Raw genomic sequence first — 19,832 nt, forward strand, 5'->3', positions numbered from 1 at the left:
TTGTGCAGTTGCACTGATGGAGGAGGAGTCATGAGATGCAATAAATACTGCACCACTAGAAGAAACACCAAGAACATTTATCAAATGTTGGTTTCTAATATTTGTCCACCCATCTGATACAATGGATACCCCAGAATCCACCCACTCATGTGTAAAACGTGTCAAAGCTCTTTGAACCTTAGCTTTTTCTCTTTCTAATAACACTGTTCTAGCTTTCTCATAGTTGGGGGCCTTGTATCCTTTTGGGGCTTCATTGATGGCCTTTACCATTTCATGCCAATAGGGAGAGCGAAGCACATTGAATGGTACACCGCAAGCACAAAGAAAACGGACTATCTTTCCATCCACATCATCCCTCCCAGCAACATTAAGGAAATCCCCTATTGTTTTTCTACCTCCAGAGGTTGCAGAAGTACCATGAGGAGATGGGCAACTACCAAATTTAGAGGTTGCACTTGATTCAGAATGAGTTTTTTGTTTCTTGTTTTTTTGTTGTGCAGCCATCTCTATTTGGATGTATTTTGTTCTTTGTTCAGCTGAAATTTTTGGGCAAATTTGTACCCCCACAGAACCCTTTTTTTCATCACTGTCCAGCACCCCACAAAGATGCCTCCTCAGACGGGTATATGAACCACAATATGGTTTTCCTCCATGACAATCATGAGGGCACATCCATTTGTAAGATCCACCACCCTTTCCCCCATCAAGTTTGGTCACATAGTTCCACAAGGGTGTTGTTGTACCTTTCCCATCTTGTGCTTCAGTGTCCCCTTCAAGTTCATCCCCTTCCTCTTCAAACCCTTCCTCCTCATCATACATTGGGTCACCAAGTTCATCCCCTTCCTCTTCCCCTCTATTCCTCACCTTTGCCATCATTAAAACCAAGAGTGGAATGATACATAGAAGCCAAAAGAACACCATTTTGGAATATGGATATAGGTGGTGGACAACCTGTAAATAAAGGAGCAAGTAGAAACAATGGGAAAGAGTAGGAGAGGGAGGAGAAAAATACAATTTTTTTTTCAAAAAAACAAGGGAGTTTGGGGTTTGAACTTACCTCTTTAGCTCTTGTAGATGAAGTCCTCCAAGCTCTTGCTCCAAGCTCCTCCTCCTTCTCCTAGCTCCTCCTTCTTCACTCCTCCAAGCTCTCCTCTCTTCTCCTCTCCTTTCCTCTCTTCTCTTCTCCTCTCCTCTCTTCTCTTCTCCAACTCTCATAAACTCAAAGTGAGAAAATGAGAAGAGAATGGGGGCTTTATTCTTTTTTAAACTCACCCTAAACTAACCCTAACCTCACCCTAACCCACCCCCTCATGCTAACTTAAGTGAACTTTAAAAAAAAAAAAAAAAAAAAACCGAGTTATATGCTGCCCGCGCGGAGTTTACTGGAAGCGCGCTTCCGGGCCTCGTGAAGCGTGCGCTTCCGAGCCTGAAGCGTTGCGCTTCCGGAGGCCCGAAGTGCCCTCCGAAGCGCGGATCCGGGCCAACGCTTCATGAATTCCAGGAATCGTTTTTAAAAAAAGGAATCGCGCTTCAGAAATTTGGAATCGCGCTTCGGGGAGAGGTTCCGGAACGCTTCCGTACGAGACGCGATTCCGGCCTCGGATCCAGGGGGGGGGGTGCGATTCCTGCAACACTGGTCCTATCCTCTTGAGGTAAGAAATTAGGGAGTCTTCAAACCTTTCTCCAAGATCTGGGCCTATGCCTTTTCTTCATACTGACAGCTCAAATTCTCAACATAGTACGACAGACCTCGAATAGATCTTTCTAACGAGGTATTGTGTGCATCAAACGGAGATCGTATGCCAAAGTTACAACCCCGGGAAGTTGATGTACCAATTTACCCAAACAGGACCCATGGTTTTGGTGCTTCTTCTCCAAGGGTTAGGTTTTAGGATGTTTAGGGTTTTCCATTGTTTCTCAATAATAAATAGGCCTTCGAGCCTCATTGTAACACAGTTCAGAGGCATGTAGCCACTACATCTCTTCTCAAAGATAAGCTACCATCGCCCGAGCTAGTTTATTTCATTTTTGTATGTAAGCATATTTCAGTTCTTTGATATTAATTAAATCAAGTTTTATTTCTGTTGCATCTCTGTGTTTATGGTTATATCTGTAATTTGTTGCGTTCCTATTTAAATTCGGATCACTTTTTGGAGTAGCTTTTCCAGAGTTTCTTTGAAACAATTATGTAGTAGTCCTTGGAGTAACTCTTAAAGAATTTTTTGAGTAGCTATTGTGAACCAAACTCTAAAGAATTCCTTCGAGTGTTGGAGACCAGTTGAAGTAACCTTGCAAGCCTTCTCTGAAGTAGACTTAAATCATTCTTGGAGCAAACTTAGAGAAGGTTTGGAAGACCTCTTTTGAAGTGAATTTGGAACTGACTTTGGAAAGCCTCTTTAAAGACATCTTGAAGAAGTTGATTTTAAACTTTACCTAGAAAGGTTGGAGACTAGGAGGATTGGATACCTCATTTTGACCAGTTGGTGCTTGGATTTGTTGAGAGGGTTGGAGATATCATTTTGACCTAGGTGGCGCTTGGATTTGTTGTGAGGATTGGAGTCCTCATTCAAGGTTGGAGCCTTGAAGAATTCAGAGATTTTGTTGTACAAGTTAGAGCTTGAAATTTTGTAAAAGAAGATTGGTATCCTCGCTATCTTCATCAATAAAATCATTTTATTATATTTCATGTTCTACTTTAACTTGTGATAAAAATCTTAACTAGCATGATATAACAATTGAAAGAAATATTGATTCACCCCCCTATCAATATTTCCAATAGTGTTTAGTGTTTAGTTGCATATTTATACACAGAAATCAACAAGACAACACCCAGAATTAACTCCACCTCTTCTTGACCCCATTTAACACACTAGTCTTATTTAGGATTGGTTGAAGTATTCTTAAAATTTGAGTTAACATGTTCTTTGCATAGGACAGATACTTCAGAATTCCATATTAGCCCATTTATTAAACCATTAGCAATCACATGAATTTTTATCATTTTGATAGTAACTGAATAAAGAACATATACAATAATTGATGAAGATAAGCCAAGACAAGAGGACACAATAATATGGCTCAAGCCAGGGAAAAACCCCAAGATGGGGAAAACCCTTCATCAAATCTTCTTATTATTAATACCAATTGTTCAGCAAAGAAAGAGGGAGAAAATACAATTGATGACAAATAAGCAACCCTGGCAAGTCTTCTGTTCAACCTTCAAACAATGGCAATCAAATTCTGCCTTAGACAGAGCAGCTATAAGAAAGGCTTCTATACTAGGCAGACAAGCATGGTGATGTAACTGTTATAGATCTGGAACCCAAACTATGAGGCTCCTCCTCAACGTACCCTACAACTCTCTTGTACTAACCAACAGCCCAAACACATGGAAGAAACCCTATATTCACCTGTACTGTACTAGGAGAAGTTGCGGCTAGGGAAGAGGAGCTTTCCTAGCCCACTCGGCCCACAAAACAAACCTTCCAACTTACTGTAGAAGGTGTCCTTAGTTGCGACCTTAACAGAGAGAATATAACCCTTAAAATATGCACAGAAATTCCTCTTACCTCTCCTCTGAGTTGCAGCCTAGGTCTGCAAGAAATTCGTACCCTTCCAACAGAGATATTCCTCATCCAGCTCGAGCTCCTTGCCTCTTATATTCTTGCCTCAGAACCACACCAAAAATCGCAGAGTTAATCCATGAGTGAATGCTCTTATGATGTGTCAAATGAGGTTGGAGGCCACCTCTATATATACAAGTCGTTGGGGTCAAGAGACGTGACTATTAAGCTTGTTGAGCCAACATATAGGTGAGGTCGACCTTGTTAATTTTACATGTAAAAAACATAAATTCAAAATCACACTTCTCCTTAACCAAGTTTGATGATCTTTAGATCGATATTGGTCCTCTTGAAAAGAGGAATTCAATGCCATAATTATCTTCCCCAAAGGAGTTGTCCAAAGTGGAATTTGGCCCTACTTGCCAATTTTAACACTCCCTCTCAACTAGGAGGAATTCCACTTTCCAATCCATCCATCATCATGCCATCCTAACATCATATGCTATGTTTGAATCTCGTGTCAACTCTGAATTTCATCTCTTCTCTACTCGGTTGAACATTGATAAGAATAATGAAGAAGGATCGATCGAGAGAGAGTCACAAGGCCTATTGACAAAAGTCAATCCAGAGGTAGAACCTCAATCATGCTTGATCCCAGATCAAGTTGATGAACACCAAGCATCCAAGACATAGGGAGTACGGAAGTACATTATGCGTCCATCGGTAGTGCTATGGTCCCTATCGACTTTTCCCAAAACATTGGCTAGATGAGAGTTACTTCTCATGTGTCCCAGACTACATGGGTAGGATGATATTGAATCAGTAGCAGGGAAAGAATATATCACATCCTGCTCACAACCACAAGTTGGGAAAGGATGAACCACATCCTACAGTCACACATCACAACGAACATAGGGAAACACATGAAAATCACCGAGAGTAGGGAGAGGATGAACCACATCCTACAACCATCAATCGTAGGACAAATCCTACATGTGGGGAAAGGATGAACCACATCCCACGGACATGTCAACCACCAATCATAGGGAATGAGCATCCTACATGTGGGGAAAGGATGAACCACATCCCACGGACATGTCAACCACCAATCATAGGGAATGAGCATCCTACATGTGGGGAAAGGATGAACCACGTCGCACCGACATGTCAATAGATGCCTATATGCATCTCTCACTAGGGTATCCGCAGGAGAAGGTGAACCATTCATCCTACTCATATGTCATAGGAGAAGGTGAACCACTCATCCTATGCATATGTCATCAACAGAAGGGGAACATGAACTAATCACCCTACATACATGTGTCTGCAATCATAGGGGAAGGTGAACCACTCACCCTGTACACAGCGCACCAATAGGGGAAGGTGACTACTCACCCTATGGTCGCTCATAGCTCAATAAGTACCCCAAGCCTTCAGGAGCTCCCAGAGCTCAATGTTCCATCTTAACAAAAGATCCCTTCATATAGGGGATAAAGCCAGGTTGCTTTCTGAAAATTAATGATATTGTTGACCAAATTGTTAATGGAAGCCTCAATAGCTCCACTCAACAGATCTATTGGCATAGATCTTTAGTAGCACTCAGCAATCTTCTGATTCTTGCATATCTATTGCAGAAAATACTTAACTGTTCTTACTCCCTCTTACTCAAGGAGACCACAAGCCTAAGCTTGTCTTTCCAAAGTGAAAAGCATCCATCTGGCAACCTACTCATCATTAGATCCATCCACTTTGTAGATGGTTTATTAATACACTCAATCATGCCATGATTCTATCGGTGCTTTTCGTTATACTTGCTGGGAAGGTCCAACAGACAACTCCCACGAAGACTCAGTATGTAATGATTAGTCTCTTATTCAACGGAGCTTCATTCTTAGATATAAACATCAATAATCAATAATGCATGAGAGGATCCTACCATGGTCCTATCCTCTTGAGGTAAGAAATTAGGGAGTCTTCAAACCTTTCTCCAAGATCTGGGCCTATGCCTTTTCTTCATACTGACAGCTCAAATTCTCAACATAGTACGACAGACCTATGTTGCGGGGTAGCGCCCCCCCCCCCCGAACCCGCTCCCAATTTGCGCTCCGGGCGGCAGCGGCTCGGGAGCGCGCTCCCAAAATCGCTCCCGATAAAAAATTTTCCGCTCCCTGCCATTTTCGGGAGTGTCTCTCCCAGAGCGAAAATTACAGCCTGGGAGTGACCAGGGAGCGATCGCTCCCTGGCTTTAAATTTTCGCTCCGAGAGCGTTTCGGGCGGCGCCGGGAGCGATCCGGCGGAAAAAAAATCCGCGGACGCCAAAAAAAATTGTTTCAAAAACCCAATGGGGCTAAAAAAATTTCATTATCACTTGAATGAGTTGAGTTTCTTGGAGAACAAGAGCAAAGGAGCGAGGAGAAGCGAGGAGCAAGCGCCGAGGAGAAAGGAGCAAGCCTGCAAAGAGGTAAGTAACTTAGTAATTTAGTTAGTTTAGTTAGTTTAATTTAGTTAGGTAGTAATTTAGTTAGTTTAATTTAGTTTGTTTAGTAAAAAAATCATGAATCTAAATTAAATTAATTAATGTAAATAAATTAAATTAATTTGCAGATTTAAAAGCCTACAAATATCAAACATCATGGACCTGGCTATATTTCTTGGCATTTTCCTCTTCTTGGTCCCTTTTATGGTTATTATGGTGCTGGAGAGTAGGAAACGGAGGGGCCAAAATGAAGAGGGGGATGAAGAAGCTGGAGAAAGTCGAATTGATGAAAACCCCGGTGAAAAGGAGCTAGAGGAGGGTGAACATGACTCTCAAAAAACTAAACAAGACCAAACTCCTTTGTGGAAATATGTTAACAAGGCTGGAACAAGGAGAAGGGCTGGAACCACTAAATTTCATTGCCCCCATTGCAACAATGATTACACAGATTCATACACCTGTGCCAGAAAACACCTCTGCGGGAAAAGGCCATGGGATGGAGACAAACAAATAGGAATCAAAACTTGTCTAGCGATGTCAGCAGCGGATAGAGCCAAATACATAAGGGAAAAGGAGGAAGCCCAATACAAATCAAAAAAATCAAGGGGTTTCTTTGAACCAAGCTCACAACCACAAGCACAAAGTACGCCTTCAGCATCCTCCCAAGGCAGTGGATATGCAGGGTCATCATCTTTAAGGCGTAGAACCATATCAGAGTTCCCTGATGAGGGGTGTAGGAATGATGTGGATTCAAAGGTTTACAGGTTTCCCTATGCATGTGGGATACCATTCAATGTTCTTCGCTCACCTTATTGGCATGAAATGATTTCTGCCATAAATGATGCCCCTAAAGGATACAAGAGCCCTGGGTATGACAAGGCAAGAACCGTTGGACTTGATCATGAAAAAGAAAAAATATCACTTTCTTTGAATAGAATGACAAGTTTTTGGACTGACCATGGGGTGTCCATTGTATCTGATGGATGGACAAATGTAAAAGGCAAGCCATTGATAAGTGTTCTTGCTGTGTCTGTTAGTGGTGCCATCTTTCTAACTGCACATGATTACTCAGACAAGTTCAAGAACGCCATCAACATTGCAGAAGCATTATTTGAAACAATTGACCATATTGGGCCATACAATGTCATCCAAGTCATCAGTGATAATGCTGCTAATTGTAAGGCAACGAGAGCAATTATTGAGGATAAATACCCCAACATATTTTGGTCTGGATGTTTGGTTCACACATTGAACCTTTTGATGCATGATATTGTCAAGAACAAAAATGCACAATACAAATGGATTGGTGATTTGTACAAGAAAGGCAAACAAATGATAAAATTTATTACAAATCATAGCAATACCCATGGCCTTTTCCGTAGTCACTCGAGATTGGAGTTGTTGAAGATTGCAAAGACCAGATTTGGTAGCTATTACCTCACCTTCAGGCGCCTTTTGAAGGTAAGAGAGTCATTGGCTAGCATGGTATCAAGTCCACATTGGCAGGTATTAAAGGAAAGGGCTACAAATGCCCCTGACAGGCAAGGTTTTGAATTGGTGGAGGAGGCCGCTCTTGATGGTTAGTTTTAGACAAGTGTGAGGCATGTATTGGATTTCACCAAGCCCATTTATCACATGATTCGGTTTGCAGATACAAACAAACCAGTGATTGGCAAGGTGTATGAGCAGATGGATACCATGTTGGGGCAAATAAAAGATATTGTTCATAACAGAGATCCCGACTTCTACAAACTGATTCACAATTGTGTGTGTCAACGGTGGAATAGACTTAATCTTCCACTACATTGCTTGGCGTATATCCTTACACCAAAATACTACTCTACATCTTGGTTGGGCCAACCTGCACCAGGGGTTGGGATTAGGATTTAGGACCAAACCCCATTTAGATCCAAAGGTAACTAGTGGATATTTGCAAGCATTAGAAAAGTTGATACCTGACAGGGAGGAATGTGCAGCTGTGCGCCTTGAAATAGGCAAATACTTCAGTGGCACTAGTTTGTTTGGTAACTTCCATGCAATGGACGACAGAGATAGATTTGATTCTCTCACATGGTAGGAAACATATGGCGGCCAGGGCCTTTTGCCAAAATTGGCAAAAAAAGTTCTTTCACAGGTTGTAAATACTTCCACTGTAGAGAGGTGTTGGAGCACCTACAGCTACATACATAATGTGAAAAGAAACAGACTCAATGAAAACCGAGCATAAAGCTTGGTTTATGTGCACTACAACTTGAGGTTATTGAGTCATTATTGTGATCGGGCTTATGAGGATCCCACATATAAAATTTGGGACAATCACCCAGAGGATGACAATTTGGAGGATGGCATTGTACATCTTGAAGAACTGGAAGAGGAACTTATAAGGGATGAAGATGAAGCAGCTGCAGCAGCCATGCCACCTCCACCTCCACCATCCAGTAGCAGTGCTCGAGTTCCGAGTCTTGTTCCTTTGTTGTCACCACTTCCATCTACACCCTCACGTGGAGGGCATGTGCCTTCTAGTTCTGGTTGTCAGTCTGTGCGGAAGACTCCTAGAAGACCACCACAACCTGCTTATACTCCTGGAGACTCTCATGGCAAGGGCCACATGTAGATTTACAGTTTACTTGTCTTTTCTAGTTTCTATTAGACTTTAGTTTTCAACTTTTCATAACTGTTGAGTTTTGAGTCCTTGACTCTTGACTCTTGACTCTTTCATATCATAATGATATTTTTTGTAAACAATATATGACTGTGACAATGAAAATTTGAAGTTTGAAGTTGGCAATTATAACTCATTGGTAATGATTGTGAATTATGAATATGATCTATGTTGCGGGGGAGCGCCCCCCCCCTTCAAACCCGCTCCCAATCCGCACTCCGGGCAGGAGCGGCTCGAGAGCGCGCTCCCGAACGGGAGCGATTTCGGGAGCGCGCTCCCGAATGGGAGCGATTTCGGGAGCGCGCTCCCGATAAAAAAGTTTGCGCTCCCTGCCATTTTCAGGAGCGTTGTCGGGACCGTCGCTCCCGGAGCGAAAATTACAGCCCGGGAGCGATCGGGAGCGATCACTCCCGGGCTTTAAAATTTTGCTCCGGGAGCGTTTCGGGCGGCGCGGGGAGCGATCCAGCGGAAAAAATTTCCACGGACGCAAAAAAAAATCAAATTTAAAAAAAAAATGTTTTAAAAGCCCAATGGGCCTAAAAAAAATTCATTATCACTTTAATGAGTTGAGTTTCTTGGAGAGCAAGAGCAAAGGAGCGAGGAGAAGCAAGGAGCAAGCGCCGAGGAGCAAGGAGCAAGCCTGCAAAGGGGTAAGTAACTTAGTAATTTAGTTAGTTTAGTTAGTTTAGTTAGTTTAATTTAGTTTATTTAGTAAAAAAATCATGAATTTAAATTAAATTAATAAATTAACTTAATTAATCTAATAAATTAAATTAATTTGCAGATTTAAAAGCCTACAAATATCAAACATCATGGACCTGGCTATATTTCTTGGCATTTTCCTCTTCTTGGTCCCTTTTATGGTTATTATGGTGCTGGAGAGTAGGAAACGAAGGGGCCAAAATGAAGAGGGGGGTGAAGAAGCTAGAGAAAGTCGAATTGATGAAAACCCCGGTGAGGAGGAGCTGGAGGAGGGTGAACATGACTCTCAAAAAACTAAACAAGACCAAACCCCATTGTGGAAATATGTTAACAGGGCTGAAACAGGGAGAGGGGGTGGAACCACTAAATTTCATTGCCCCCATTGCAACAATGATTACACAGGTTCATACACCCGTGCCAGAAAAACCTCTATGGGAAAAGGCCATGGGATGGAGACAAACAAATAGGAATCAAAACTTGTCCAGCGGTGTCAGCAGCGGATAGAGCCAAATACATAAGGGAAGAGGAGGAAGCCCAATACAAATCAAAAAAATCAAGGGGTTTCTTTGAACCAAGCTCACAACCACAAGCACAAAGAACTCCTTCAGCATCCTCCCTAGGCAGTGGATATGCAGGGTCATCATCTTTAAGGTGTAGAACCATATCAGAGTTCCTTGATGAGGGGTGTAGCAATGATGTGGATTCAAAGGTTTACATGTTTCTCTATGCATGTGGAATACCATTCAATGTTCTTCGCTCACCTTATTGGCACGAAATGGTTTCTGCCATAAATGATGCCCCTAAAGGATACAAGAGCCCTGGGTATGACAAGGCAAGAACCGTTGAACTTGATCATGAAAAAGCAAAAATATCACTTTCTTTGAATAGAATGACAAGTTCTTGGACTGACCATGGGGTGTCCATTCTATCTGATGGATGGACAAATGTAAAAGGCAAGCCATTGATAAATGTTCTTGCCGTGTTTGTTAGTGGTGCCATCTTTCTAACTGCACATGATTACTCAGACAAGTTCAGGACCGCCATCAACATTGCAGAAGCATTACTTGAAACAATTGACCGTATTGGGCCATACAATGTCATCCAAGTCATCACTGATAACGCTGCTAATTGTAAGGCAGCGGGAGCAATTATTGAGGATAGATACCCCAACATATTTTGGTCTGGATGTTTGGTTCACACATTGAACCTTCTGATGCATGATATTGTCAAGAACAAAAATACACAATACAAATGGATTGGTGATTTGTACAAGAAAGGCAAACAAATGATAAAATTTATTACAAATCATAGCAATACCCATGCCCTTTTCCGTAGTCACTCGAGATTGGAGTTGTTGAAGATTGCAAAGACCAGATTTGATAGCTATTACCTCACCTTCAGGCGCCTTTTGAAGGTAAGAGAGTCATTGGCTAGCATGGTATCAAGTCCACATTGGCAGGTATTAAAGGAAAGGGCTACAAATGTAGCTGACAGGCGAGGTTTTGAACTGGTGGAGGAGGCCGCTCTTGATGGTCAGTTTTGGACAAGTGTGAGGCAAGTATTGGATTTCACCAAGCCCATTTATCACATGATTCGGTTTGCAGATACAGACAAACCAGTGATTGGCAAGGTGTATGAGCAGATGGATACCATGTTGGGGCAAATAAAAGATAATGTTCATAACAGAGATCCCAACTTGTACAAACTGATTCACGATTGTGTGTGTGAACAATGGAATAAACTTAATCTTCCACTACATTGATTGGCGTATATCCTTACGCCAAAATACTACTCTACATCTTGGTTGGGCCAACCTGCACCAGGGGGTGGGATTAGGACCAAACCCCATTTAGATCCAGACGTAACTAGTGGATATTTGCAAGCATTAGAAAAGTTGATACCTGACAGGGAGTAATGTGCAGCTGTGCGCCTTAAAATAGGCAAATACTTCAGTGGCACTAGTTTGTTCGGTAACTTCCATGCAATGGACGACAGAGATAGATTTGATTCTCTCACATGGTGGGAAACATATGGCGGCCATGGACCTTTGACAAAATTGGCAAAAAAAGTTCTTTCACAGGTTGTAAATACTTCTTCTGCAGAGAGGTGTTGGAGCACCTACAGCTACATACATAATGTGAAAAGAAACAGACTCAATGAAAACCGAGCAGAAAGCTTGGTTTATGTGCACTACAACTTGAGGTTGTTGAGTCATTACTGTGAGCTGGCTTATGAGGATCCCACATTTAAAATTTGGGACAATCACCCAGAGGATGACAATTCGGAGGATGGCATTGTACATCTTGAAGAACTGGAAGAGGAACTTATAAGGGATGAAGATGAAGCAGCTGCAGCAGCCATGCCACCTCCACCTCCACCATCTACTGGTAGCAGTGCTCGAGTTCCGAGTCTTGTTCCTTTGCTGTCGCCACCTCCATCTACACCCTCACGTGGAGGTTCTAGTTTTGGTCGTCGGTCTGTGCGGGAGACTCCTAGAAGACCACCACGACCTGCTTATACTCCTGGAGACTCTCCTGGCAAGGGCCACATGTAGATTTACAGTTTACTTGTCTTTTCTAGTTTCTATTAGACTTTAGTTTTCATAACTGTTGAGCTTTGAGTCCTTGACTCTTGACTCTTGACTCTTTCATATCATAATGATATTTTTTGTAAACAATATATGACTGTGAGTCTGTGACAATGAAAATTTGAAGTTGGCAATTATAACTCATTGGTAATGATTGTGAATTATGAATATGATGCTTCGTGAAAGACTAAAGTTGTTTCATTTCATTTCATTATTCATGTTTCATTTTATAACATTTCATTTCATGTTAACAGTTAGAAGTTAGGACTTAGAAATATCTAAGATATTACTTCTTGTAATGGTTAAACTTAGCTTACAAGTACAACTTTGGTGATCAATGATGATAAATGTTATATATTGAATTTTCAATTTTGAAAGCTTGAAGTTGAAACTTTAAGATTGAATTTGATGAATCATGATTCACGAGACTCAATATGTTGCAGTTGTAATATGTATTTTACTAACTTGTGGACATGGTTGATGACGATTATAATTTCTAGATGATTGATGTGATATGGTTCAATGATCAATCTATGTTTTTTTATGTTTTTTATGTCTAATTCATCATTCTACATGTTTTTGTTGACATATATGTATTGAAAATTAAAAAATATGTATATATTTTTTAAAAAATCGCTCCAGGATTCGCTCCCAAACTGGGAGCTTCTGAAAATGGTCGCTCCCGCTCCCGTTTCCGCTCCCTCTCCCGCTCCCAAGTAACATAGAATATCATGCTTCGTGAAAGACTAAAGTTGGTTCATTTCATTTCATTATTCATGTTTCATTTTATAGCATTTCATTTCATGTTAATAGTTAGAAGTTAGGACTTAGAAATATCTAAGATATTACTTCTTGTAATGGTTAAACTTAGCTTACAAGTACAACTTTGGTGATCAATGATGATAAATGTTATATAATAATATATTAAATTTTCAATTTTGAAAGCTTGAAGTTGAAACTTTAAGATTGAATTTGATGAATCATGATTCACGAGACTCAATATGTTGCAGTTGTAATATGTATTTTACTAACTTGTGGACATGGTTGATGAAGATTATAATTTCTAGATGATTGATCATTGACGTGATATGGTTCAATGATCAATCAATGTTTTTTTATGTTTTTTTGTCTAATTCATCATTCTACATGTTTTTGTTGACATATATGTATCAAAAATTAAAAAATATAAAATATATATATACATATATTTTAAAAAAATCGCTCCGGGATTTACTCCCAAAATGGGAGCTTCTGAAAATGGTCGCTCCCACTCCCGTTTCCGCTCCCGCTCCCAAGTAACATAGCGACAGACCATAGATAAATAGGCAGTCATAAATTGTAGCAAGGTATATACTAGAATACCGGGATCCACAAATTGTCTATGCTTAGGAAGTAGTGCATCAGGGGTAGGAATTTGACTTTAAAAATCAACTCCCTCTTAGTTTTGATAAATGAGAGAATTATTCTCTGTTAATGGTTGCACCTGTGATCATGACTTCTTCTAAATATCGAGTTTGTCTACAAACTGATATCATCATAGTTAGATACATCCAAGGATACTATAGCTCCCTCTTAAGCCTTCATCAATCTGCCCCTCTTCTTTAATATGGGGCTTATCATACTACAATTGTATTAGAAAACTTCCTAATCGAAGAAAATCATCATCATGATCCTTCTTTAACCAGGGTGAAGAAATCCTTTTATGAGATCATCCAGACAATCAGCTACTTCATGATTGCTACCAATCCATTATACGAAGGTCCTTTTTATTCATGCATCACAAAATCTAGGTTTTCCAAGGATCCAGCCATTGTTCCTTATGATTATAGGGGCTGCACTAAGTGGCTGGTTCTCTTATAATTGAAAAAAAAAGAGACTTTCAGGTTTGCTTATATTGTAACCTTTATTACCAAATTTTAACTGCTTCAAGACTTCCTTTTGATAGATCTAACCAATGTTCCACCAAGTTTCCGGGATGGGGAAACACGGGAGTAGGGATACGCACAAGGGGGACATATATAAGCAACCCCAAAATTTAGGGAAGTTTTAAGGAAACAGGGGGATGTCATAGTTATAAAAATTATAAATTTATAAATTATTAAAAATTTAATATATAAAAGTAAAAAATTAAATCCCAAAAATATGTCAATAACTAAATAGAAATCTTAATAATTATGAAATGTACATCTAAAGACTAAATATGATTATCATTACTTCTTAGACTATTATCATTTATGAATTATCATTTGACATTTTTGCATTGTAAATCTAAAAGTAAATTACTAAATTGAATCCATCATTTGAAATTATGCAGTGTTCCTTCGAAATTCATCATTTGGCATGATGCAAGGTGCATCTAAATTAAATTAATAAATTTGTCATTTGACAATTGAAATTATGTAATACACATCAAATTTTCAAAAACAATAAAAAGTAAATTCATCATATGACAATGACATTGACATCTCATTACGTTGAAGTCTAAAATAGCCATAGAAAGCACTGAGCAATGAAATACTAGTAAATTTCTCAAAAAGTACTAAATAATATTAATAAATACTAAGTCTTAATTTTTAATATACTTTAAGTTTTGTCCGCTTGGGGTAGCTCAATTGGCAATGGCCGTGGAAATGAAGTCTCACCAAACTAGAAGTCTTGGGTTCAAGTCTTGTGCTACCCCCCTGATTGGGGTGAGAAGATGGATATGATGAAGATGTAGTCCTACCAAGCTTACAGAATATATATATATATATATATATATATATATATATATATATATATATATATATATATATATATATATATTTATTTTAAGTTTTTTATTTTTGTTATTGTTTTTATTTTATTTTTAAATTTTTAATCTTAATATAACTTAATTTATTTTTAATTTTTTTAAGTTTTAACAAGTTTTAAGTTTTAATATAGTTTCATTTTTTCATTTTTTTTCATATATTTAAATTTGTATTTTATTTTAATGTTTTATAAAAATTATTTGACAAAAAAACCTGCATCCCCTCGATGTCCCCCTGACATCCCCCAGTCCCCTCTACGTCCCCCCGATGTTCCCCCGTCCCCCAGAGTTTCCCCGAGTTTCCCCAAAAAGGGGGCATGGGGGAAACGTTTCCCCGTCCCCATAGTGTCGGGAGCGTGAGGGCCTTCCCCACCATGTGGAACACATCCCTGTGGAACACTAGATCTGACAACTTCTTCATAGGACCTACTGGAGTAGCTTGCTTCAAATCTGATTATGTCAGGGCTTATGTAATCCTGATTTAGATTCCTGGCCCTCACTAGCACTGATCCTAACATTATCTGCCATGTTCTGGAATCTAGGTAGTTCAGAGAGAACCCAATACGTGCCAAGGATCAAATGCTACAAAAAGATTCAGTGTTGTTACAAAAGGTTATGACAATGGAAAGTTATAAACACTAACTGTAGCTATGCCAATGCTCAACGTCTACTGCAGAAACCCTAGCCACACAACTTTTGACCAATATCACTTGTCATATAGATATATCTGTTATCAACTCAAGCAGTTGTACATCCAATCCACTAACAAAATGATATGTACTGCAATACTGTACTTCCACAAGCGTAACTCTAAATGCCACCAATATGATTGATGCCCAACTGCAGATAGTATCATAGGTTGGCAGACTAATGTGTTGCAACAAACCCTAGCATCAGCATGCTCTGCTTCACAGTACCAATTTTGTCAAGTACCCTCTACTCAACCTCAGTTCTGTCATATGTCAAAATCAATGGGTCAATAACTGCATCAAGACACTGCTGTATTCAATGTTGTCAATGAGACCTTTTAATGCTACACTTTTTAAAATAAGTATCATGCCACTTTCAAATGTTCAAATGATGAAGCCCTAGACCCTGCTGCAAGATTGAAAATTCTTTACTGTTGTCAAAAGTGCCGAGAATAATTGCTTGTGATACGCCTCCGTCAGCTCATATTTCTGCTTGGGAACCACTTCACGTTGAGGATCAATGTGCAACGTCAATGCAAACTGTAAACCCTAACTCAGAACAACCATATAGATATGTAACCAGCTTACACTGCTGCAACTGCTTTAATGACAGGACCACTCACGTTGGTTTAAACTGTAGGTATTTATACTTGATTCAGATGATCACAAGGAATTGTTACTTCAAGGTATAATCAAGGCCACACAAAAAAAAAGAAGGAAGCTCAGACTTCAATACATAGATTTGAAATGGTCAAATGTAACCATAGAAAATTTGACCCTGAGCTGGACAGAGAACTATTGTCACTGTAATGAGCCGAAATATTCAGGAACGGAAATATTTGACCTTATAAGATGCTGCATCAGTTTTTATACAGAGCTCATATCATTCCATTAAGTCATTGTATGAATGTTAATTGAAGTCAGCTTGATCTTGAGTAGGTACATATATCAATGCTCAAGGAGATATGCCAAATTTCAGGATGACATTTGCACAAGGCTGCATAGAACTTCAGTTAATGCTCAGTAATACTACTGTAGAAAACAATCTTCAAGTTGGGCCGCAGAACTAAGTGCATAGGAAGAGAGGGCCAAAGGTTGCAATCATGCCGCAGTCTTCGAAAAAAACTTTCAGACTGATCCCTTTACACAGAGTAACCTTGACTTGTGTGATTGTTGTTCTTGTTAAGGCCAAGGGCTACAATTCTTCAAGGATCTGCAAGCCAGTTTAAGTGTCCAGACCACAATGTAATGAAACTATGATGCCCCTTTTATCCTTCACTGTCCAATCTGCAGAGAATTAAAAGTCTTGGACCTACGTGAGGTATGTCATTTATGTGACATGGAACCCTTCAATTTTCATTGCACTTCAATGTCAAGAAACAGGACCGAATCAACTGTGATAACCAATGAATCCCAAACTTCTGAAAGCAAACAAAAATCCAAACCCTATCTTTGGATATCTTCGCTGTTCAGAAATGTGCAAAATTCAAATGTATAAGCTCAGATGTATCTAAAAGGCTTGGTCTTCTTCAGAATTTAATACCAAGACCTGCACAAGACAAGCAACGAACCCAAATTGCCATAGACGCGAATCAAACAAGACCTTTTCTGTATGATCCAGAATGAGTCCTAGCTACAGGTGCTGATCACTTTCAGATGTGCCCTAGCCGCATGTATTTAGCCACTTTCAGACCTCGGATTAGGTCTTCTAAACATTATGCCCAATCTGAATTCCCTTTCTAAACCAAGAAAATTGTGCCATAAACCAGCTACAATTTTTGTTCCTCATCCATACTTGCACAGGACAAATTTCAGAGGTGGAATAAAGATAGTGTGTTCAGATTGCTTACTCTTTCACTCCTGCTTGGGCTTGTCCTCAACCTAGCTCTGATACCATGTTAAAATTTGAGTTAACATGTTCTTTGCATAGGACAGTTACTTCAGAATTCCATATTAGCCCATTTATCAAACCATTAGCAATCACATGAATTATTATCATTTTGATAGTAACTGAAGAAAGAACATATACAATAATTGACGAAGATAAGCCAAGACAAGAGGACACACTAATATGGCTCAAGGCAGGGAAAAACCCGAAGATGGGGAAAACCCTTCATCAAATCTTCTTATTATTAATATCAATTGTTCAGCAGAGAAAGAGGGAGAAAATACAATTGATGACAAAGAAGCACCCCTGGCAAGTCTTCCATTCAGCCTTCAAACAATGGCAGTCAAGTTCTGCCTTAGACAAAGCAGCTATAAGAAAGGCTTCTATACTAGGCAGACAAGCATGGTCATGTAACAGCCATAGATCTGGAACCCAAACTATGAGGCTCCTCCTCAACGTACCCTACAGCTCTTCTGTACCAACCAACAGCCCAAACACATGGAAGAAACCCTCTATTCACCTGCACTGTACTAGGAGAAGTTGCTGTTAGGGAAGAGGAGCTTTCCTAGCCCACTTGGACCACAAAACAGACCTTCCAACTTACTGTAGAGGGTGTCCTTACCTGCGACCTTAACAGAGAGAATATAACCCTTAAAATATGCACAGAAATTCCTCTTACCTCTCCGCTGAGCTGCGGCTTAGGTCTGCAAGGAATCCATACCCTTCCAACAGAGATATTTCTCATCCAGCTCAAGCTCCTTGCCTCTTATCTTCCTGCCTCAGAACCACACCAAAAATCACATAGCTAATCCATGTGAGAATGCTCTTATGATGTGTCAAATGAGGTTGAAGGCCACCTAAATATATATAAGTCATTGAGGTCAAGAGACGTGACTATTAGGCTTGTTGAGCTGACATATAGGTGAGGCCGACCTTGTTAATTTAACATGTGAGAAACATAAATTCAAAATCACACTTCTCCTTAACCAAATTTGATGACCTTTAGGTCGTTTTTGTTCCTCTCGAAAAGAGGAATTCAATGCCATAATTATCTTCCCCAAAGGATCTGTCCAAATTGGAATTTGGCCCTAGTTGCCAATTTTAACAAGTATCAAGTGGGAATCCTGCCTTGGCCTTTAAGGAGGAAGTTGGATCTAAAGAAAGGAGGATTAGACCAAGGTGACAGTGGGCCCTTACCTTATGTGTGTCAATCATAGCAGGTTGCAAGGACCTTTGCAACCCTAATAATTGGATAGGTAATAGTTCCATTTAAAATAAAGCCACAAATTTCAACTCATAAAAGGTCTTCTTAGTTCTACAATGGAACTCGACATGTTTTAACTTTTAATTTATAAAGCCACTAAAATATATCTATCTTCTACGATCTGATTTATGTTTGTAGCTATTAAGTTACACAAATGTTTTCATGGAGTTACTGTGATTATGATTTGAATTCTTATTTGCATACTTAAACTAGTAGCCATCTCCCAAGATTAATCCTTTTTTCATGATTTATGCAGCATCAAGTTTTCCTGCTAGGTATGAACAGTTGCAGAAAATGTTTCTTAACAGAACTTGGGCAGTTGAGGAATAACTTAATAAGCAAATTTCCATCAACAAGGTCTACTAACAAAGATTGGTAATGAAAGAACCTGAGGCACAACAGTCTGGATTTCTTCAGGAACAGCCTTCATAACCTGTGCTCGCAATTTTGCATTTTCTTTTCCTTTTAGAAGATCCATTTTGTTCACTACCACAACTAGACCACGACCTTCCTCAATGACCCACCGTGCGAGAGAAACTTCTGAATGCTGCATGCTGCTTCTTGCTTTTGATATCTGGACATGTTTTATTACAATTTACACAAGAAATTCAGAGATGAATAAAAAGAGCTGAAAACAAAATAAAGTGCAACTACATGATATCAAAGGGAAGTCAACTCTGAAATCCTTGATCAGGATGCTATTCTCATGCATTTTTTATTGTATAATATTTTGAATTTTCACAAATTATAGACTGTTCTTGAGTATGTTTATAGATCCTTGTATACTGTTTCCTAAGATATTTTCTTAACCAGCTACTTCTCAATAATTTTTAGGAAAAGAATTATTTATAGAAATTGGACATCGGGGAGCATTATGTTATCAATAAAACTTCCTATTCTAGCCTACAGACAATTTCAGCAGAAAGAGATCATTTGACCATGACTCGGCTACAAGATCTGTCCAATAGTGCACAGCCAGGATCCCCCATCCATGTGGCAGCTTGATGCTCATCATCAACTGCTTTCCACCCTTGGATGCTAGGAGAGACATTGAGTTATATCTTCTTTTCCAGGTTCCACTGGTTCCTTTCCCTCTTCCTTGTTAGAGTTTAATGCTACATTACTTTTCTGACTGATTCCCTATAATATTTTCCTGCTGCTTCCTATTCAGAAATTTCAATATTTATGTCTTATTTTCAGAGATGTTTTT

General features: G+C 39.5%; 1 protein-coding gene across 4 annotated transcripts in view; it reads right to left on the minus strand.

The window, feature by feature from the left end:
• The window catches only part of LOC149181676 (uncharacterized), a 385,322-nt gene that overhangs the window by 56,188 nt on the left and 309,302 nt on the right, over nucleotides 1-19,832 (minus strand). For 3 of the 4 annotated variants that reach the window (XM_089416668.1, XM_089416669.1, XM_089416670.1), the window contains exon 8: nucleotides 19,011-19,196. The exons of the other annotated variant lie outside the window; for it this stretch is intronic. In XM_089416668.1, coding sequence (XP_089272794.1) covers nucleotides 19,011-19,196 — 186 coding nt within the window. The remainder of the gene's footprint in view (nucleotides 1-19,010; nucleotides 19,197-19,832) is intronic. 4 annotated transcript variants of the gene reach the window in all.

The sequence above is a fragment of the Pinus tabuliformis genome, chromosome 3_2, assembly GCF_031772625.1.
Source record: "Pinus tabuliformis cultivar Carrire ecotype Pingquan chromosome 3_2, CPIR1, whole genome shotgun sequence".
In the NCBI taxonomy this organism is placed as follows: Eukaryota; Viridiplantae; Streptophyta; class Pinopsida; order Pinales; family Pinaceae; genus Pinus; species Pinus tabuliformis.